General features: G+C 49.2%; 3 protein-coding genes across 11 annotated transcripts in view; 2 read left to right on the top strand and 1 right to left on the bottom strand.

The window, feature by feature from the left end:
- The window catches only part of Snx8 (sorting nexin 8), a 49,016-nt gene extending 46,146 nt beyond the window's left edge, over window positions 1-2,870 (top strand). For 4 of the 5 annotated variants that reach the window (XR_001784687.2, XM_030254436.1, XM_006504673.4 and 1 more), the window contains one exon: window positions 1,521-2,865. Coding sequence is in view for 4 of the 5 variants with exons in the window: in XM_030254436.1 (XP_030110296.1) it covers window positions 1,521-1,634 (114 nt within the window). In the remaining variant the exon portion in view is untranslated. Of the gene's footprint in view, window positions 1-1,520 lie in introns of all 5 variants that reach the window. The other variant, NM_172277.3, reaches the window with a different exon arrangement.
- Window positions 2,871-5,025: 2,155 nt separating this feature from the next.
- Window positions 5,026-21,541, bottom strand: Nudt1 (nudix (nucleoside diphosphate linked moiety X)-type motif 1). 5 transcript variants are annotated; one of them, NM_008637.2, is made up of 5 exons: window positions 11,208-11,303; window positions 10,690-10,740; window positions 8,544-8,708; window positions 7,705-7,850; window positions 5,026-5,570 (listed from the first exon to the last, which is right to left on the bottom strand). In NM_008637.2, the coding sequence occupies exons 3-5, from the start codon at window positions 8,693-8,695 to the stop codon at window positions 5,398-5,400; spliced, it is 471 nt and encodes a 156-aa protein (NP_032663.1). In that variant the 5' UTR covers window positions 8,696-8,708; window positions 10,690-10,740; window positions 11,208-11,303; the 3' UTR covers window positions 5,026-5,397. The 5 variants fall into 5 exon arrangements, with proteins under 5 accessions (NP_032663.1, XP_006504718.1, NP_001343513.1 ...); XM_006504655.3 differs by having other exon boundaries at window positions 10,690-10,768; window positions 11,208-11,285; NM_001356584.1 differs by lacking the exon at window positions 11,208-11,303 and adding an exon at window positions 11,177-11,207.
- Window positions 11,265-15,489, top strand: Mrm2 (mitochondrial rRNA methyltransferase 2). Its single transcript, NM_026510.1, has 3 exons — window positions 11,265-11,310; window positions 11,894-12,183; window positions 14,383-15,489. Exons 1-3 carry the CDS (start codon window positions 11,303-11,305, stop codon window positions 14,823-14,825), a joined length of 741 nt encoding a protein of 246 aa, NP_080786.1. The 5' UTR covers window positions 11,265-11,302; the 3' UTR covers window positions 14,826-15,489.
- Window positions 21,542-21,551: the final 10 nt, after the last annotated feature.

Genomic DNA, 21,551 nt, shown 5'->3' with positions numbered 1-21,551 from the left:
GTCCTAGCCCCGTGTACCCACACCCACACCCATCTTCCCTACCTGTACTTCCTTGGTTTTCCAAGTGACTCTGGTGTCCCCTGCTGGCTATGGGAACCCCATCTCCTCCAAGAGGACATTTGCTTGTCTCCTCCTCTATGTGAGTTACAGGGACTGAATTTAGGTGATAGAGTTGGCAGCAAGCATCTTTACCTGCCAAGCCATCTTGAAGACCAGACCGTGAATTTTTTTTTGTTTTTTTTTGTTTTTTTTTTGTTTTTCAAGACAGGGTTTCTCTGTGTAGCCCTGGCTGTCCGGGAACTCACTTTGTAGACCAGGCTGGCCTGGAACTCAGAAATCCACCTGCCTCTGCCTCCCAAGTGCTGGGATTAAAGGCGTGCACCACCACTGCCCGGCAGACCATGAATTTCTGATACCCTGCCTTAGCTTCCCGAGTGCTGGGATGATAAGCACATGTCACACACCTGACTCACATGGGGCTGGGATCCAAACCCAGGGCTTCATGCAGGCCAGGCAAGCGTTCTGCTTGCCAAGCTACTCCCTTAGCCCGTGGGACCTCTTTTTTTTTTTTTTTTTTTTGGTTTTTTCTGAGACAGGGTTTCTCTGTGTAGCCCTGGCTGTCCTGGAGCTCACTTTGTAGACCAGGCTGGCCTCGAACTCAGAAATCCGCCTGCCTCTGCCTCCCGAGTGCTGGGATTAAAGGCGTGCGCCACCACGCCCGGCTCCGTGGGACCTCTTGTCTTGTGTAGTTCCAAGGTCTGAGAAGTGGCATGAAGGTACAAACCCACTAGTTTTCAAATGTTGGCCTGGGTGTTGTGGTTACAGACCCACAGAGCTGTCACTGCTTAGCAGCTGATCCGGGTGCTGTGATGGGTGATGGGTAATAGCTGGGCTCATTACAGCTGGCCCTTCTCATCAGGGGACAGAGGTAGGCTGGGGGGCATTGACTTGTGGGTTTTTTGGGAGGGGGTACATGATGGCTGCCCAGTAGCTTTCACAGCATTCAGGCCAGTAAACCTGTTCTATGGGTAGAGAGCTTGCTGAGTACGCACAAAGCCCAGAGTTCTATCCCCAGTACCACATACAGTGCCAGCTGTAGTGGTGCTCATCTGTAATCCCAGGACTCAGGAGGGTCAGGAGTTCAAGGTCATCCTCTGTGTAAACAGCAGTTACTACATTTCTTACCTTTTTGTGCGGGGTGCTGAGGATCAAACTTGGGGTCTCATGTGGGTTTGGTAAGCTAATTCTAATCCCAAGCTATATCCCAGCTCTGGTTTTGATTTTTAGGTCTCACTATGTAAGCCAGGCTAGCCTAGAACTTGTAATCCCTTGCTCTCTCTGCCTCTGGAAGATGGACCAACATTGAGAGAACGGGGCGGTTTGTCTTCCCTTTCAGATGTTCAGCAGTGTGATGTGAGGGCCTTCATGCTCGTGCCACCAGGTGATAAGGAACGGGAACCGGCTTGTCACAAACCAGGTTGTGGCCACCTACCTCACCTCCCTTTCTTCCTCTCTTGTAGATGAGCAAGGTGTGGAATGACCTGAAGCCGAAGCTGAGCTGCCTCTTCGCTGGACCTCACAGTGTGTTGACGCCACCGCGCTCCCCGCAGGAGGATGGCGTGTGTCCCCACTAGTGGCAAGACCCACGACAGAGCTCCCGGTGGCCTCACTAAAACCTCTTTTCAAACAGTGTGTTCCTGGCTGATTCCCTCCAGGCAGCAGCCGTTCCCCTGAGCTGCCTGTGGGCTGCCGGCGGTCTTTGTGTCTCCCTGTTCTTGTTGTAGGAGGTCTTTGTGCCCCCAGTCTGCCCCTTGGCCTGTTGATCAGGTCGGTAGTGGGAAGTTAGGGTGCTTTGGACTGGATTGTGCCCGGTGCCCGCAGTGTTAAGGGCCTTTTGTACCCAGTAAGTGGTTTCTAGGGGAGCCTAGGGGTTCACCTAGCAGCAAAGGGATGGGAGGACTGGCCTGTCCTGTGGCCTGGCAAAGAGCTGGTCAATCTCTCAGAGTGGGCAGTGACTCTAGCCTTGGGCCTACAGACATTCTGGGAGGAGCATTTGAAGCCAGGCGGAGGTCTGATGCAAGGGGGAGGTGAGTGTGCAGTGCTTGGAGCTTTGGAGGACATCTTTCACTTCAGTGCGATCCTTGGAGCTCTGGTCCAGGGCCTGTCAAGGTCCACAGTGGATGAAGGCTCAGGGTCTTTTTGTGTTGGGTTTGGAGGGTGGGAGTGAGGAGGGGTTGTGGGGAAGCACTGGAGGTGGGCATCCCTGTTGGGTGCCCAGGCCTCAGGCTGTCAGGCCGCAGGCTCCACCTGGATGTGAGCCGTTTCCTTTACCAGCCCGCTCACCAGCCTCTGTGCTCTAGTGCTCTGGGTCCCCCACGCCTGCAATAGAGCCTGCCTTTTCTCACATAGTCTTTCCCTGACTGGACTGTGGGTGCCTGACTCCAAACTTGAGGTTCCACTCCTAGGGTTCAGAGGAACCAAGGGTCCCCCTACCCTTCTGGGTATCGTGCTGTCTGAGCCTGTGTTGTGCCCCAGCCACGCTTGGGGCTGCCAGAAAGACAGAGAAGCACAAGAGGCACCGGATCTCCCGCCTGCTTGTCCCTTTCCCTGGCCTGAGTGGGGCCCAGCGGTAGCCTTAACTGGACAGTCCTGGGGCCATCAGAGTGGGAGTGAAGGGAAGGGGTTTTTTTTGGTGCTCCCTACTTGGTGTTAGCCACCCTGGTTGAAGAAGCTAGACAGGGCAGTGGGTCTCTGGGCTAAGGGAGTCAAGCTGGTGCTATGGGATTCGGCTCGATGAATGAAGCACTTTATGGACTGCGGGGATCAGTTACTGCCACACCCAATAAACTGGAAGTGTTTACAGATGGTTTCCACGCTGCAGTTTCTCTCCATAACCCCACAAACACCATCAGATGTGTCTTGGAAACTGAGTCTTAAGTTGGGATGGGCAGCTGCCCCTACCCTGGTGGTCCCTGTGGGGGGAGTGTTGTATGGTAGCTTCCTGGATATAGAAGCATAGCTTCCTGGTGTAGGGAGGCTTCTCAGACTCAGAAAATCTGTTAAGTTTACAAGTCTCAGAAATCCGAAAAGTACACAGGGCACAAGTGGTGCCTGAAGTGTCGGTTGCTGAGGGAGGAGACTGACCTGTTGAGTGCTCCTCATGATACAGAACTCGAGGGCTGTATCTCCAGTTCTCACCCATGCTGTGGGCCTTGTATGAGGAATTCTACTCCTGTGAGCTAAGCTACACTCCTGTAAGGAACCCCAGAAAACTCACTGGCCTTAGCAGAATTATTTCTTTGGTCTTTGGAGCCAGATCAGTTGAGTTCATTTCCTATTGCTATGATGAAATTTCCCCACAGAAGAAATACAATGGGAGAGGGTTTAACTCCTAGGTCTGTCACCTTGGGGGAGTGGGGAGTCATCCTGTGTGAGAGTTTGAGCCAGCTGGGCACAATGCATCCAGAGTTAAGCAGAGAATAGATCAAAATGTGCTCTCCAGGGCTCCGTTTCTCCACTCTCACGTTCAGGATTCCCTTGTTAGGGAATCATGCCACTCATAGTGGGCAGGTCTTCCTACTTCGGTTAACATAATCAAGATGATCCCCAAGACACGTCCACAGGCCATCCTGATGTAGACAGTCCCTCTCTGAGATGCTCTTCCCAGGGGATTCTGAATTATGTCAAGTTGACAGTTAAAATTGATGTCGTGAAGGCTGCAGAGATGGCTCAGCAGCTAAGAGTACTTCCTGTTCTTAGTTTCTTAGTTCTCAATTTTTAGTACCCACACCAGGTTGCTCCAAAGGTCCTATAACTTCAGCTCCAGGGGGACTGCCGTCTGTCCTCCCTGGTAACTGTACTCACATGCACGTCACCCCGGCCCTGTGAACCTAATTAAAAACGAATCCAAGACAAGGGGCTGCAGCAATGCCTCTCTCTCAGCACTTACATCTCGGCCCCTTTAGGTTTAGTGAGTTTCAACCTAACAGTGTATTTGGCTTTGGATCATGACATAATATGTGAGTGTACGTATATTATAAATTATATATGTATATATATATATATATATATATGTGTGTGTATATATATATACACATATATATGTGTGTATATATGAGATGTGCATGTGGGTGCTGGTGCCTGTGGAGGCCAGCAGAGGGCGCCAGCTTCCGGAGCTGGAGGTGCAGCTGGTTATGAGCTGCCTGCTGTGGGTGCTAGGAACTGAACTCTGGTCTTCTGCAAGAACAGTACTGCTGCCCCATTGGTCCAGCCCTCCTTTTGGGCTTTCCTTAAAGGCTCCCTCTTCCTGCGGGAGCAATGTTTTCTGTGAAGTAGTTAGGATGCAGCATGAAGCAGGATAGCTTGTTTTCCACTGATCCCACCCATATTGTGAGGTCCCTGTCTAAGTGCGGCCTGGAAGTCCCGGCTCTGCTGCCCCTCACACTAGGGGAGTGCCTGCTTCACTACAGCCATCATGGTAACTGGTAACGTGGGGAATGAGCAAGGGGGGGGAATACAGCCGTGATGGCCGCGATCTGGCTGGGAACCCAACCCTGTAGCAGGTTGTCTCCATCAGGTTTTGCATGCTCTCCCGATTGGTTATCTTTGCTCACAAGCCTCAGCCTAGGAGGCCTCACCTGTGTCTGTCTATATATAATTCCCTGGGCACAGCCTTTCAGCAGACCAGCCCCTAGCGGGAGCCCAGTCACCTGCTCTGAGACACCGTCCCAGCTGCTTCCGGAGACCTGTGGCTCTAGCTTCTCTCAGTGGCATCCTACTCTCCACAGTTCTTCTTCAGGTGCCTGCTCTTGTCTGGCATCCTGCTCCCACTAAGCACTTCAGATCTTCTTTTCCATTTAGACTGCCACTCCTGCATGAAAGGAGTCCTTACCTCATCTTTGGTGTCTGTCCACCCTGTTTGGGGTAGCCGGACAAGACAAAGAATTGGCTGTCTGGGTACCTGGCAGGATCTCTCTCCTATCCAGCCACCTGGACCACTTCTTGACGCTGTAGTCACACAGCAGCTTAGAGGAGCAACGGTTTATTTCAGCTCATCCATCTGGGGATACAGTCCATCGTGGAAAATCTGACACAGTAGCCGGAGTGTGAGCAGACAGTAAGCGGTGCTCACCTATAAAGCAAGGCCCATCCTCCATTCTCCGACCCCCAGTGACTCAGTTCCACCAGCAGGGCTCTGGCTCTTAAAGGTGCCACAACCTTCTAAAACAGGACCAGTATGTGGGGACGAAGAATTCAAACATTGGTGTATTGGTGACATTTCACATTTCAACCCCAACCCCTCGCACACAGAAAATACCAGCCCCTGCTTGTGCCCTTGGTCCGACAGCTTGCGGCTGTGTAGCATCCTGAGTGGCCAGAACCAGCCAGACTTCTGTATTAGAATGAGTCCACCTCTCGCAGCGAGTAACTGAGGATCGTGTCCTGATCCTGGAACTTGAAGTGCCCACAGAACTTCTTCTTCTGAAGCAGGAGTGGGAACCAGTAGCTGTCATCCGGCCACAGGTCGGCAAAGGGGATCTGGTCCAGTTGGAACCACTGAGGGCGCATTTCTGGGTTGGGGGGAGGGGGAAGAGGAAGAACATAGATTTCAGCCGACCTGAGAGGGCTTACCCCTGGGTCCCTGTGAATACCTGTTGGGAGATTTTGTTTTGTTTGAGACATGGTCTCACTATTCAACCCTGGCTGGCCTTGAATGCAGAGCCCTGTTACGTATCTGAATATGTCTTTGTGGATGAATGTCATAAGTGTGTGGGTTCTAGAGGAGACCAGAAGAGGAGCTGGCGTCAGAGCCGGTCGCACACTGACTAGTGCAGGTGCTGGAGACTGAACGTGGGTCCTCTGGAAGACCAGCGAGTACTGTTAAGTGTTGAAATCTCTCTCCAGTTGTTTGGACATTTTTGGTGGTGGTGGTTATTTATCAAAAGAAAGAGTTTACAGGTTTAATATTATTTTTAACTACATGTATGTTATTGTGTTGGTGTATAGGCCCATAGAGGCCGAAGACATTGGATCCCCCTGAAGCTGGTGTTAATCATTTGTGAGCCACCTGATGTGGGTGCTGGGGATCAAATGTGGGTTCTCTGGAAGGGCAGTATGTGATCTTAACTGCAGAACCAGCTTTCTAATATTATCCCTTCTTTAAAATTTTGTAAAAATTATTTTATATGTACGAATGTTTTGCCTGGATACAGCATGCATGCAGTTCCTATAGACACCAGAAGAGGGCATCAGATCCCCTGGACCTGTGTTCTGGACTGGTGTGAGCAGCCCTTTGGGGATGGCTAAAAGCACATAGGTCCTTTGCAAGAGCAAGTGCTCTTAGCTCTGAGCCTTCATCTCCTCATCCTCTGGAGCTGTTTGGGATAGAACCTCTACACTGTAGCCCAGGCTGGTATGGAGTGAGTGGCAATCCTCCTGCCTCAGATTCCTGGTTGCTGGGTTTACAGGTATGGGACACCACCATGCCTGCTTTATTTTCTTGGATACAGGGACTTTTCTTTGGAGCTCTGAATGATCTAGCATTGAGTATGTTACCCATGTTAGTCTTGAATTCAAGGCAATCCTTCTGCCTCAGCTTCCTTGGTGCTGGGATTATCAGTGTGCACTGCTATAGCTGACGTATCTGAGAAAGGAGCCTGGTCTAATTTTATAGCTCATGACCATCTCTTGGTCTTGACAGGGTTCTTTTATGTAGCTCAGGCTAGCCTAGAACCCATTCTGTAGCCCAGTGTTCCCTCCGATTCGGTTTTCCTGCCTCAGGGCTGGGATTGTGGATGAGCCTCAACATACCTGGTTATTCACTTAGTTGTTTGTGAGACTTTCTGAGGCCTAATCTCCTGTGTTGGGATTGAGACATGAAACACCACATGGTTCATGCCACTGCTGGGGATGGAGCTCAGGTCTTTGTGCTTGCTAACCAGAGTCCTGTCAACCGAACCGCACCCCAGCAGCTGCTGCTCCTCCTCCTCTTCCTCCCCTTCCTCCTCCTTCTCTTCTTCCTCCCCTTCCTCCTCCTCCTTTTTTTTTTTCTTCCCAAGACACGGTTTCTCTGTGTAGCCCTGACTGTCCTAGAACTCATGCTGTAGACCAGGCTGGCCTCAAATTAAGATCACTTAGCTCTGTTTCCCAAGTGCTGGGATTAAAGGCATGTACTACTACTACCTGGCTCTTCATTTTTTTTGAAACAAGGTCTCACAATGTAGATCAGGTTGGCTTTGAGCTCACAGCGATACCCCGCCTCTTCCTCTCAAGTGTTGGGATAAAAATGCATGTACCAATATTTGGCTCATTTCCATAATCTGTGAAATAAAGAAATGTACTGGGGCTGGAGAGATGGCTCAGTGATTAAGAGCACTGACTGCTCTTCCAGAGGTCCTGAGTTCAAATCCCAGCAACCACATGGTGGCTCACAACCATCTGTAATGAGATCTGACGCCCTCTTCTGGAGTGTCTGAAGACAGCTACAGTGTGCTTAAATATAATAAATAAATAAATCTTTTTTAAAAAAGAAAAGAAAGAAATTGACTCATCCCCACGCTACAAGTCTGCTCTGCCTGGCTGCCCCTGGTTCAGACGCAAAGCAAAGATAGAAAGGCTTGGTGCCTATACTTGGCAAGGGTTGGTTCCTTTCTCCTAGGCTGGCAAGTGAGTCTGGGTACCCATCCTTCCCTGCCCATGGCTCACCTTCACTTTCTGTGGGCGTCCCGTGCACATGGTCAGCCGAGAAGATATGCACGTCCATCAGCTCAGGAGAGCCCACAAATTCAAACGAGATGTGGCCTACCTTGTGCAGTGTATCCACGCTCAGACCACTTTCTTCCAGCAGCTCTCTGGACAGGTAAGGAAGGACGTGGGCATTAGCTAGCTCATGAACATGGCGTCCATGCTTGCAAGGGACAGGGGCACGGGACAGCAGCCCCAGGACTTGTGACCTGCGTATTCCAGGAGGACAGCGTGCAGAGGCATTGCTATAACTAGTTGAGAAATGACTTGAACTTCATAAATTCAGACATGGGATTACACACTTGTAATCCCAACACTAAGGAGGTTGGAGCAGGAAAGTTTGGGGTTTGAAACCAACCTGGGCTACATAATTAAAGGCCACCTGGAATATGCAGAAAGACCCTTTAAGGAGGCTAGAGAGGTGGTTTAGCAGTTGAGAGCACTGGCTGCTCTCCCAGAGGACTGGGGTTCAATTCCCAGCACCTACATGGCAGTTCATACTGTCTATAATTCTAGTTCCAGTGGATCTAGGACCCTCATACAGACATTCATGTGGGCAAAGCACCAATGCATATTAAAAAAAAAAAAAAACCCAGACCCTTAAAGAAAATTTAAAAGCCAGGTATGCTGGCCTAGGCCTTTAATCCCAGCCCTCTAGAAGTAAAGGCAAGTAGATCTCCGCGAGTTCAAGGCCAGCATGGTCTACATAGCATCGGTCAGTCTTAAGGGTATATTTCCTACTCTCTTGGGCTTCATCCCCAGCTAGGCTGGCTCTGTGGTCAGACTTCCCTTCTTCTCACCTCTTAGCCCCATCCTCAATGGTCTCTCCTTCCTGCACCTTGCCCCCGAAGCCATTCCAGCGGCCAGCACCAAAGCCCCTCTTCTTCATGCCCAGGAGAACTCGCTGAGGCTGTAGCACTAGCACAAGGGTATAAAGCCTGGAGGTGCTCATGCTCTCCTGGGTCCTGTTAAGAGGATGGGAAAATGTGGTTTGATTGGTCTGTAGTCTGTTAGAGTATGCATCATATGAGTTCTGTTGTGGCCAGGTGGGAGGGAGATACATTCTGGGAGAGGTGGATGGTATGACCTGCTAAATACACAGTCACAGGATATACACCCTGTGGCTTAGCAGGGCATGTACAAATGTGCCTTTGAGGTCCCCTTTTCATTTATATTTTTATGCATGTATATAAGTATGTATGTATGTATGTATTTACAGTGCTGGGGAAAGAACTCAAAGCCTTGAGCATGCTAGGCTAATGCTCTCCCATTGAGCCATACCCCAGCCCCTCACTGGGGGATTCTAGGCAGGGGCTCTACTACTGAGCCATACTCCCAGTACTGAGCCATCTCTCCAGCCCCCAGACAAAGCGTCTTATTTTATTGTTTCCTAGGCCTCAACTGGCTAAGGCAGTATACAGAAACTGGGACCCTCCTAAGAGGCTGCAGTGTATAAGAAAAGGAACTTGAACAAGGGCTGGAGAGATGGCAGTGGTTAGGAGGACTAGCTGCTCTTGCAGAGGACTGTGGTTCCATTTCTAGCATCCACATGGTGGCTCACGACTGTCTAACTCTGTTCTGATGCCCTCTTCTGGCGTCTTTGGGTACCAGGCACACATATAGTATAAATGTTAACAAAACTCCTGTATTCCAGCTGGAGAGATGGCTGCTCAGTGGTTAAGAGCACTGGCTGCTCCTCCAGGGGCACCAAGTTCAATTCCCAGCAACCACATGGTGGCTTGCAATTGTCTGTAATTCTAGCTCCTGGGGATATGGCCCCCTACACAAACATACATGGAGGCAAAGCATCAATGAACATAAAAAATAAATATTTTTTAAAAGCTATACACCACCTCTGGATGGTTTTTTAAAATATTTATTTGTTTGTTTGTTTGTTTATTATATACACTGTAGCTGTCTTCAGACACTCCAGAAGAGGGCATCAGATCTCATTACGGATGGTTGTGAGCCACCATGTGGTTGCTGGGATTTGAACTCAGGACCTTTGGAAGAGCAGTCAGCGCTCCTAACCGCTGAGCCATCTCACCAGCCCCCCAAAATAAATATTTTTAAAACCCTATACGTTCTCGAATAAAAAAATCCAACAACCCTATATGTGCACAATATAAGTTAAAATTTAAAAACAGAATAAGAAGAAAGGGAAAGAAAAGGGACCCGGAAGCTTAGGCCTGGTGCTGAGGTAAGTCAGGAGAAGAAGTGGGCTTAGCATTGGCCTGTGTTCTGACTTGCCTGTGCCTGAGCCTCTGGCTTCCTGACTCAGCAAAGTCAGCCATCTCTTATTAAGCACCGGCTGTATACAGCTGTCTTTCATAGCCACAGGATATCCACAGGATATCTTTCATATCCACAGATACCAGGATACCTTACCCTTCCATGGATACTGGGATTAAAGTATGATGAAATCACTTCTTTGAAATGGCATATTTGCCTGTAACTTACAGACATCCTCCGGCCCACTTTACATGCAAACTATGTAAATTGTTTTCATGTAGGGAGTGATGACAAATGTCCTCACATTCCATACAGATGAGTGATTTGTTTTGCAAGGATTTTAAACGAGACAGAGTTGTGCCATGTTCTCCATTCTGGACTTAAACTCACAATCTTCCCGCTCAACCACCTGAGTGTAGAATGACAGGCGTGCACCAGCGTGCTCAGCTCCTTGTCTCAGTGAAATGAGCAGTGAGGACATAGATTGGAATCAGGTAGAATGGGTGTGGCTATGGCTCTGTTGATTGGCATTGCTTCAAACAGAGTCCCCATACTGTTTCCCTTTGCAATGGAAATGGGAGTGGGTGGGTAGGGGAGTGGGGGGGAGGGTATGAGGGACTTTTGGGATAGCATTGGAAATGTAAATGAGGAAAATACCTAATAAAAAAAGTAAAAAAAAAAAAAAAAAGACTAAGAACAGAGTTTAAGACTTACTTTCTTCGTTTCTGAGGCGAAAACTAGTGCTCCGAGGTCAAATGGCAGAGCCTAGAAGCAAACAAGGGTGTCCTGGTAGCTGTGATAGGTGGTAAATCGGATGTGTGTCAGGGAACTTTGGACAACCTTTGGTCTGAATTGAGGTCAAGTGTTGCAGGTGTTGGAGACAATGCACATGGAGTGCAGAGCCCAGAACCTGCCTGCAGGGGGCACTCTGCAAATGCCGTTCCCTAGCCTCCCCTCCCAGGGGCTATGGCCGGTACAGACAGGCTGCAAACTGCCCATGCATCAGCTTACCGCCCAGGTCCCCTCTCCCTCTCATTTCTGCTCCCTACTCTCTGTAGTTTCCCTGGTCTTCCCGACCTCAGGCCTGCCCAGTACCCCAGTTTTCCTGGTGGGTTTGAAGCTGCTCTCTAGTCCTTCTACCCCTTCTCTCCCCAGATTTTCCCTGGCACCCCACTCCCGACCTCCAGCGTCTCTCCCGCACCCAGATCTCATTCGCCCGGGACCATCCATACCTTCGCGCCCCAGCCAAAGTTTCCCGGGGCGGAGCCTCGCGTTGGAAGCGAGGGCGGGACTTCCGGCGGCGGGAGGAAACCACCAGCAAGCAGCAATGGCCGGGTGAGTGAGTTACGGCGTCTGCCTGCGCTAAAAGGACGTCTTTGCATACAGGAACGGAGTGGATGACAGTAGTAGGGAGCTCAGTGAATTGTGTTGCAGAGGGGTGCTGGCGACCTCCGTCCCGGGGAGCGGGACACGGGTGTACGATGTTTATTCATGTACAGACGTGAGTGAGTGAGGCTTGCAACATAGAAATAGGTGTATGGGCTCCGTGGATAAAGCTGTGCATTCGGGAGGATTGGGGTTCGGATCCCCAGAGCCTACAAAATACTGGACATGTGTGCTGACCAAATGTAACCCCAGTGCTGGGGAGGCAGAGAAAAGGGGTCCCTGGAGAAAGCTGGCGAGATAGACTGGCAGGTTGGCGACCTTACATCAATACATAAGGTAGAGAGCAAGCGAAGGGGACGTCCCTTCTCTACTTTGGACCCCCATACACAGGCAGACACATGTGCACATACATGCTAATACACATGCGTGCATGCATATCGCACATACATATGCAGAAACAAAAAGGTTGAACCAAGACTTTCTTGCCTCTCTGTGTAATGCCCACCCGCTAACTCTTTTTTCGTCATTTCAGGCATCTGAAGCTGGTAGGCGTTCCCCTTAAGGTTCGGAGGTTACACACAGCAGTGTGTCACTACAGGGGCCGGACCGGCGCTGAGCACCTGTGGCTCACGCGGCATCTAAAGGATCCGTTTGTGAAGGCCGCAAAGGTGGAGAGTTACCGCTGCCGCAGTGCCTTCAAACTCCTGGAGATGAATGAGAAGCATCAGATCCTGAGGCCCGGTCTCCGGGTGCTGGACTGCGGGGCAGCTCCGGGAGCCTGGAGTCAGGTGGCAGTGCAGCGCGTCAATGCCACAGGCGCAGGTGGGACCTGCTGGACTCCCAGCTCCTCTGACTACTGCTAGTGAGCAGCTCTTACCTAGAGACATTGTTTGAGGCTCTTTCTAAGTAGGTTTAGAGATGAGAGTTACAGAAATACGACACAGGCTGGGTACAGGACACAGCTGCTAAGTAAAGTCAGGCCCCGCAGGCCTACGAGGTGGAGGCAGGATTAGAAGTTCAGGGTCATCCCAGCTACATGGTATGTCTGTACTAGAGAAAAAAAAAAGGGCAGAGGTAGGGGGTTGGGAAGGGAGCACAGGGTGGTGGTGATGCTATGAAGATGGGTTAGTCAGCAGTGGTTCTCACTCTGGGCTGTGACCCACTGGCTTGGTGGTTGAATGGTGCATGCCGGTAAGGCTGACAAGCTTGAGTTCTCGCCCCAGGATTTACACTGTGGACGGGAGAATTGACACCAGAAAGTTGCTGTGTGGACTCCACAAATGTGCCGTGGCGTGTGCTCACTTGCTTATATACCCTCTCACATACATGATTAAATAAGCAAAATGTTTAAAAAAGAACAAAGAAGAAAACCACAGGAGTTGGCGGACAGCCTGGGTTCGCACTATGTCCCTTTCTCTAAACAAAACAAAAAGCCCCAGAAAACTAAACAATAATGGCTTCCTTTGCTTTCTGTTGCTGTCATAAGCACCATAACCAGACACTGTGAGTAGGAAAAGGTTTCCACCTGGGCTGGGGGTCTGGGCCCTGTAAGAAAGCAGGCTCTTCGAGCCAGGGGAGCAGGCAGGCTGTGCGAGCCAGGGGAGCGGGCCAGTCAGCAGCACCCTCCATGGCCTGTGCATCAGCAGCTCCTGCCTCCAGGCTCCAGCCTTGATTGAGTTCCTGTTCTGGCTTCTTTCAGTGACAGTGATATGGATGTGTAAGTCACGTAACCCCCTTCTTCTCCAACTGGATTTTTGGTTATGGTGTTTCATCACAGCAGTAGAAACTCCAAGACAGCAGGGTTTGGGGACAGGACTACTAATGTGTCCCTGAAGCCTAGGAGCTCTTGGAGGTCCCACTGGGGCCACTGGATTCCTTACTCTGGGAATGTGATAGGCTGTGTACTGTGTGTGTGTGTGTGTGTGTGTGTGTGTGTGTGTGTGTGAAATGGTGCCCAAATAGGAAAGAGAAAAAGCGAAAAAACAGCTGCATCTGTGACATTGCCCAGCTGTGGTGGCTATACCTGTGACCCTAGCCCTCTGGTGGTAGAGACAGGAGAACCAGGAATCCCAGGCCTGAGTCACACAGTTCTCAAAGAACCAAGAGCCAAAAATGAAGGGCTTGGCTCTCAGAGAGGACTCAAGTTCAGTTCCCAGCACCCACATCAGGCAGCCCCTAGCCTCCGTGATTTCACATCCAGGCCTTGAACTGGGCAGGTACCTGCACTTGAGTGCACATTCACACATATGTAAATAAATAATACATCTGGAAGACAAAACAGTAGAGCATGGTCTCACATGGTTCTAGCCCTTTAGAGGCAGAGGCATCAGTTCTCTGAATTTGAGGCTAGCCTGGGCTATATAGTGAGATTGTCTCAAGGAATAAAAAGCAAACAAACATTAAAAACCAAAAAGGATTGTTGGGAGCTGGGTATGGTGGTGCCCACCTGTAACCTCAGGTACTCACTGGGTTAAGTCAGGAACTTATTATGTTTTGGGCTAGCCTGGGCTACCTACTAAGATTCCCATTTTAGAACCAACGCATACTAAATAAAATAAAAAATCATTTGGAAGAAGAGTCCTTCTGTGGGAGGGGAGCCTGGGGTAGTGAACTGACAGTGAAGTGGGATTCAGCACCTTGGCTGCGGTTCACCTCGGCTTGTCACTCTCCACGATGGCAAGGCCATTTCCTTTCTAGGTCTCAACTTCCCCAGCTATGCCAGGGGGAGTAGAGGACACCCTACACTCTACTACGTGTCTTTATTTATTTACTTATTTTTCAACTTTGAGAGACGAGATCTCACTTGGTAGCTCAAACTAGCCTTGAACTTGTGACAGTCCTCCCGCCTCAGGCTCCCAAAGTGCTGAGGTTATAGCCTGTGCCATTATTACATCTAACTCATGTGCCTTCATACCAAAGGTCTTTTGCGCACATACATGCATGGGTGCCTGACTGCCTTTTGTGACTTGTTTTTTGGTAGGGAGATTCATGGTTTAATAACACATTGTGTTACTTCCTTAGATTCCAGCTCTCCTGTGGGCTTTGTGCTTGGGGTCGATCTCCTTCACATATTCCCTTTGGCGGGAGCAACTTTTCTATGCCCTGCTGATGTGACTGACCCCAGAACTTTCCAGAAGATTCTAGAACTGCTTCCCAGCAGGAGAGCAGATGTGATTCTGAGTGACATGGCACCGAATGCCACTGGGATCAGAGACCTCGATCACGATAAGCTCATCAGCTTGTGCCTTACCCTTGTGGACATGGCTGTGGACATCCTGCATCCCGGAGGGACACTGCTGTGTAAAACCTGGGCCGGAAGTAAAAGCCACCTGCTGCAGAAGAGACTGACCCAGGAATTCCAGAGCACAAGGGTGGTGAAACCGGAGGCCAGCAGGAAAGAGTCTTCGGAGGTGTACCTGTTAGCCACCCAGTACCGTGGGGGGAAGGGCACCAGGAGGCCGTGAGTCTGCCCTGCCATTCTGGGGGTGCTTCCGGAGGAGCGTGGATTCAAGCTGCCTTGTGGATATGACCAGCACCCCAAGGCACCTCTGCTTTTAAAGAGATAAGCAAATATTTTCAAGGGCCGTGAAAAAGTGCTAAGAATGGGCAGCGCCATGGCGCAGTGAGGAAAGGGGGATTGCTGCTAAGCCTGACAGTCTGAGTGCAGCATCCGGGACCCCAGAGCAGCGAGAGCGCGTGCACGCACACGCAGGCTGCACACAATATGAACAGATATATTGGTACTGTTAGTTTTTGGCAATTTGTCTGGGAAGAAAGAATCTGACTGTGGAATTCCTCCATCGGCTCACAGGCTGAGCCAGGGAGACATTGATGAGTGACTGACGTGGCAGGGCCCAGCCCTGTGCGGGTGCTGCCATCCCTTGGCAGGTAGCCTGAGTTGTATGAGAAAGCGGGGTGAGCAGGACTGAGGAACAAGCCAGTCATCCATACCCCACTCCCCGTCTCCAGTTGCTGCTGCCTCCAGGTTCCCACCCCGAGAACCCACTTTGATTTCCTTCAGTGATGGACTGTGGTTGGGATGAGTGAGGCAAAGAAACCCTTTCCTTCCAAGGCTTTTAAATGCTGAAAACAAAGCAGTCTTCTCTATCATGATTTTATTTTTCTGGCTTTTGTTTACTTGTCTGTTTGTGAGGTTGAGTGTCACTATAACCCAGGCTGGCTATGAGCCCACAGTCCTCCTGCCTTGCTTCCCAAGTGCTGGGATGGCAAGTGTACACTGCCACACCTGGCTCACGCCATGTTTGAAGAGAATGTTAGGAGAGTGAAGGATATAAAAGGAAAAACAAAAAACAGACAAACTAGGCAGTGGTGGCACACGCCTTTAATCCCAGCAGAGGCTGGAGGAGCTCTGTGACTTGTGACTTAAGAGGCCAGCCTGGGCTACAGAGCGAGTTCCAGGACAGCCAGGGCTACACTAAATAAATAAATAAATAAATGAAGGAGGGAGGGAGGGAGGGAGGGAGGGAGGGAGGGAGGGAGGGAGAAAGACCATTGATTTGTTGGGCTGGGATCAAGGCTCAGCAACAGAGAGCCTGTCTACTGTGTGAAAGGTCCCAAGTATGTTCTCTCGCACCCCCAAAACAAAACCAAATCGACCTGGTATTCAAGGGCCAGGGAGGTGGGAAAGAACTAAAGCAATGGAACCCTTTCGCTAGACTGGGAGTGTTGCTCAGTGGGTAGAGCACTTGCCTGGCATTTATGAAGCCCTGGGTTCCTCCCCTAGCACGCCATAGACCAGGTGAGGCAATGCGTGCCTGCAATCCCAGCAAAGAGAGGAGGATCAGGACTTTAGGGTCAGCCTGAGCTACAGAGGACAGATGTACCTGGCTCTGGCCTTATGGAAAGTCTTCAGCTCCTAGACTTGTCAGTTGTGAGGAGCAGGCATTGCTGTGGTGCTCTCTGAGCACAGCAAGTCCTCTGCTGGGCTGACTGGTGGAAAGAGGTGGAGGCTGAGGTTTCTAGAGAGGGCTTGCTCTCCTTGTCTCTGGTGAATGCTGGCAACACCTCTGTTCTTCAAACAGAGACAATCCCTAGAGCAATTAGGGGGAGGCGTGTTCAGTGTGAATGCATGCCTGGTCTGGGGGTGCTTTGTTGATATATATATATATGTATTTTTTTTAAAGATTTATTTATTATATGTAAGTATATGTAGTTGCCTTCAGACATTCCAGAAGAGGGCGTCAGATCTCATTATGGATGGTTGTGAGCCACCATGTGGTTGCTGGGATTTGAACTCAGGACCTTCAGAAGAGCAGTCAGTGCTCTTAACCACTGAGCCATCTCTCCAGCCCTGTTTTTAATGTTTTTAGTGGAAGAATATACTGCTATGATACTTCTGCTCCAAAGCCCATAAATGTCATTGCTAAAGCACGCAGCAAGACACTTGCTCCTCGGTGAATGTCAGCCTTCTTTAGGAAAGAAGAGGTTGCATGGTTATCATCATCTGTGAGTGTGTGTGTGTGTGTGTGTGTGTGTGTGTATGTGTGTATGTGTGTGTGTGTCCATGTACCCAGGTTCAAGTCTCAGCACTCACATAGCAGCCCCAACCATTAGTAATTTTAGTAATTAGTCCCAGGGGATCCAATGTCCTGTTCTGGTCTTCATGGACACTGCACTAATGTGGTGCACAGACAGGTACATTCCAGCAAAATACGCACACACATAAATAACTAAACAAAAACCATGGACAGAAGCCTGTCCTTATAGACCCAGAGAGAGGCTGTGGAAGTTGAGCCTGCACCTTTATTGTCAGTTCTTTGTGCTGTAAAAGCCCCGTTTGCACTAACCACAGGCCCACTGGGCACTCTGGGGGAAGTGTTCCCACTCGAGCCTGGGTAAAAATGGCTGCTGGAGTTCACAAAGGCTTTTCGTGGCAAAAAAACAAAACAAAAACCAAACAAACAAACAAAAAAACTCTGTCACAGAGTGTTTTAAACAGGACAGTTGAAGCGAAATTCACAAGTTGGCACCAAGTGGTACAGTTGCCATGTTGCTTCCTCAATGGGTCTGTGCAGGGTTCACAACAGCTGGACTGCTGTGGGGTGAGGTCAGCCTTGCTGACAGCTAAAATGGGTGAGGGCTGAGGGCTCCTAAACCAGAAAGTGTTGATGCAAAGTGTAGCATTTCAGCACTTTCACATCAAAGGGTACGAGTTTATTCTGGAGCTGGAACTGAATGGCTGTGGCTAAGAAATACACATTTAGTAAGTTTTTATAGTAACACAAAAAGTTCTAAGTCAAAGCACTTTTCTTTCTTTTCTTGTTTTTGTTTTTGAGACAGTGTTTCTGTGTGTAGTGCTGGCTGTCTTGGAACTCTCTCTGTAGACCAGGCTGGCCTCGAACTCATACACCTGCCCTTGTTTCCTGAGTGCTGGGATTAAAGGCAGACACAGCCGCCGCCACCAATGCCTGGCTGTCAAGCCTCTTTTTCAAATACACCAGTGGAAACTGCATAGGTGGCTACAGCCAGGCAGAGGAATCGGGGCTACACGCTTTAGCTATTACCCGATGTCCACGCCTTAGCTATTACCTGATGGCATTTATTTAGCCTCTTAGTTGATAGATAGTAAAGGTTGCCGAGCTAATGCATTCAGAGAGGTTTTTATCTGTTAGGTCGGACACGGGCAAGTGGGCAAAAGGAATGGCTATTTAAGGAGGCTGAATAATCAAAAATAGGCTCTCTTTAGGCTCTGCATCTGCAACCTTCCCACAATATCGAGGCTCTGATTTGTCAGTCAGCACCGCACAAGGTTCTGGAGAAAGCACAAGTTCTTTGTGAAAGTTCTCCTTAAAAGACTGTTGGAGCTGGAGAGTTGGCTCTGGGATTAAGAGTACCTGTTGTTCTTGCAGAGGACCTGGGTTCGATTCCCAGCACCCACCTGGAGGCTAACCACTTCCGCAAGCACCAGGCGTACATGTGGTACACAGACATATGTGCAGGCAAAGCACTCATATGAATAAAATAAATCTTTTTTAAAAAGATAAAAAAATTTTTTTAAAAAGATAAAAAAAATAAAAAAGATTAAAAAAAGATAAACTGTTCTTTTTGTTTGTTTGTTTTTTTGAGACAGGGTCTCTGTATAGCCCTGGCTGTCCTAGAACTCACACTGTAGACCAGGCTGGCCTCGAACTCAGAAATCTGCCTGCCTCTGCCTCCCAAATGCTGGGAATAAAGGCCTGCGCCACCACTACCTGGCTAAAATAAACTGTTAAGCCTAATGTGGTGGTGCATGTGTTTAATCTCAAACACTTGGCAGGCAGAGTTCCAGGAGAGTCAGGGCTACAACAGAGAAACTGTCTTGAAAACCATGAAAGCCAACCAAGCAACCACAAAACTAGATACAATGTTACTAGAGAAAGGCTTGGACAGGAAGAATGTTGCTATCCCTTAGGGTTGACCTGCCTCTGCCTTGCCTTCCAGAGGCAAGAGCCCCGGTGTTGCAAGACAACAGCAGAGGCGAGTATGCACATTATCACATACCTATAATACAAGTGATTTGGGAGGCCAGGACAGGATGAACAAGAGTTCAAGGCCAGGCGGGGCAACTTAACGCGACTCTGCCAAATTAAGATAAGAGAAATTCTGGGAATGCTCCAGCCTTGCAAACAAACAAAAAGCAAGGAACAAGAAAATCCTCAGCTGAGGAAAGTGATACACTTCATTAGTCCTAACACCAGGGAGGCAGAGGCAGGGGGATCTCTGTGAGTTCAAGGTCAGTCTGGTCTATATAGTTCCCCGACAACCAGGGCTTCATAATGAGACTATTGAAAACATCAAAGCCAACCAAACAACAATAAAACCTCAACCCCCCCCCCCCCATAGCTAGGCACGGTGGCACTTTGCTGTCCCTGTGTTAAGAGAGTAAGTGTCACAGGCTGGGTCCCAACAAGCCAGACTTGGCCACTCCTCCTCAATAATTTCAAAGAGACAAGTTGATAGCAAATCAGAAAAAGGGACTTTATTCAGTGTGGCCTCACTGGGAAGAGGGACTCAAAGCTGCATCCAGGGTGTCCCTAGGTCCCAGTGTCAGGGGCCTAGCTAGGGTTGAAGTCAAAGGTTGAAGAGAAGGCAGAAGGAAGCTGTCTTGGTTGCCCAGTCTCATCAGTGTCTCAGCACTAAGTCTGTCCTCACCTTCAGCTGACAAATGAGGAGTTCTTCCTGCGTCTGCCCCCTGGGGAGGCTATCCTTAGGAGGAGTCTCGGGCCCTTTGATTCAATAGTCTGATAACCAATGGTCAGTAGAGGGCCAGGGCCGTTTTGCCTGTGCTCAGATGGCTGATGGGTTGCTGTGAGGTCCGGGCCAACCTAGGCTACAGGGTAAGACTCTGTTTCTCGGTTTGAACCCAAAACACAACATTCATCTCAAAAGGGATGAGAGAAATTTTTATCTTTATTTGTTTTGAAAGATTTATTTATTTTATGTGAGTATACTGTTGCTGTCTTCAGACACATTACAGACAGATTACAGCTGGTTGTGAGCCACCATGTGGTTGTGGGGAATTGAACTCAGAATCTCTGGGAGAGCAGTCAGTGCTCTTAACGGTTGAGCCATCTCTCCAGTCCATTTTATTATTATTATTATTTTCTTCTAGATCGGGTTTCTCTGTGTAGCCCTGGTTGTCCAGGAACTTGCTTTGTAGCCCAGGCTGGGCTCGAACTCACAGTGATACTCTTGCCTCAGCCTCTGAGTGCTGGGATTAAAAACATGTGCCACTACCAACCAACTGGAGGGATTGTTTATTCAAGCCAAAAATGAATGACTATGTCCCATAAATACAGACTTAGGTTACCCTATATTCCACATTCCAGTCTGGAAGCAATGAGGAAGTTTTTATAGTAACAGAACAAAGTCATGAGTCAGGGCACCTTAAAAATACATTGGTGGGGGCCAGGTGGTACACTCCTTTATTCTTAGCACTTGGGAGGCGGGCAGAGGCAGGTGGGTCTCTGTAAGTTTGAGGCTAGCCTTGAGTTCCAGGACAGCCAGGGCTACACAGGGAAACCCTGTCTTAAAAAAACCCCAAACAAGGGGCTAGAGAGATGGCTCAGCCGTTAAGAGTACTGACTGCTCTTCCAAAGGTCCTGAGTTCAAATCCCAGCAACCACATGGTGGCTCACAACCATCCGTAATGAGGTCTGACTCCCTCTTCTGGAGTGTCTGAAGACAGCTATAGTGTACTCAAATGTATTAAATAAATAAATTGTTTATTATTTATTAATATTATTTATTAATATCAATAAATAAAATTATTTAAAAAACCCAAAACAAAAACAACCAAACAACCAAAGCAAACCAAGCCATTGGTGGTGGGCCAGAGAAATGGCTCAGGTTAAGATCACCAGGTTCAGTGCTCAGCACACACATGTTGGCTCACAGACATCTAACTCCCGTTCCAGAGGCTCTGCTGACCTCATCTGGTCTCTATGGACATCATGCATGCACATGAAACACCCATACACAAAATAAAATAATAAAACATAAAAAACCGGCCTGTTGGAAGATTTAAGTAGGCAGTTACACCAAAGAGAAATACCAGCTATATGCTTCTGATGCTGTCCGGGGGATTTTGGTTGGTAGAAACCGGGTTTTAATTTATTCCAAGAGGTTTTTATTCATTAGTCACAACACGTTAGAGCTGACGCAGAGGCAGGAAAGCAACGGGTAGGAAGGAGGCTAAAGACATAGCCCCTAGACAAATTTCATCAGGCTCTGGACCCGCAACGTGAAGGACTTCTTCCCAGGACTTCTCATTCACAAAAGAAAGAAAGTGAAACAAGCTAACCAATCAAAACAGTGCCCAAACAAAACAACCTGTGTATACAAAGTGGCAAGATTCAGAGGCAACGCAACTTTCCAAAACTTTGTTCCCTTTCCGAGCGTGCCCAGCAGTTGTGCGGCAAGCCTTTAATTCCAGGGAGGCAGAGGCAGGCACGGGTGGATCTTTGTGAGTTCGAGGCTACACAGAGAAACATTGTCTCAAAAACAAAAACAAACAAACCTTTCCTCCTGCGCGGTGCTATTCCATACATTACGGCGCACCCCGGGGCAGTGGAAGAGCGCCCTGCGGGACAGGCAGCCGGGCCCAGTTTGGTTCCGGGTCCCCTGGCGGGACTGCGGTTTGTTCTCAGGCTACGCCCGTGGAGCACATATTTAATTCTTTACGGGCCGTT

The sequence above is a fragment of the Mus musculus genome, chromosome 5, assembly GCF_000001635.26.
Source record: "Mus musculus strain C57BL/6J chromosome 5, GRCm38.p6 C57BL/6J".
In the NCBI taxonomy this organism is placed as follows: Eukaryota; Metazoa; Chordata; class Mammalia; order Rodentia; family Muridae; genus Mus; species Mus musculus.
Note: the sequence above shows the minus strand (reverse complement) of the source record. Positions and strands in the feature narration are given on the sequence as shown.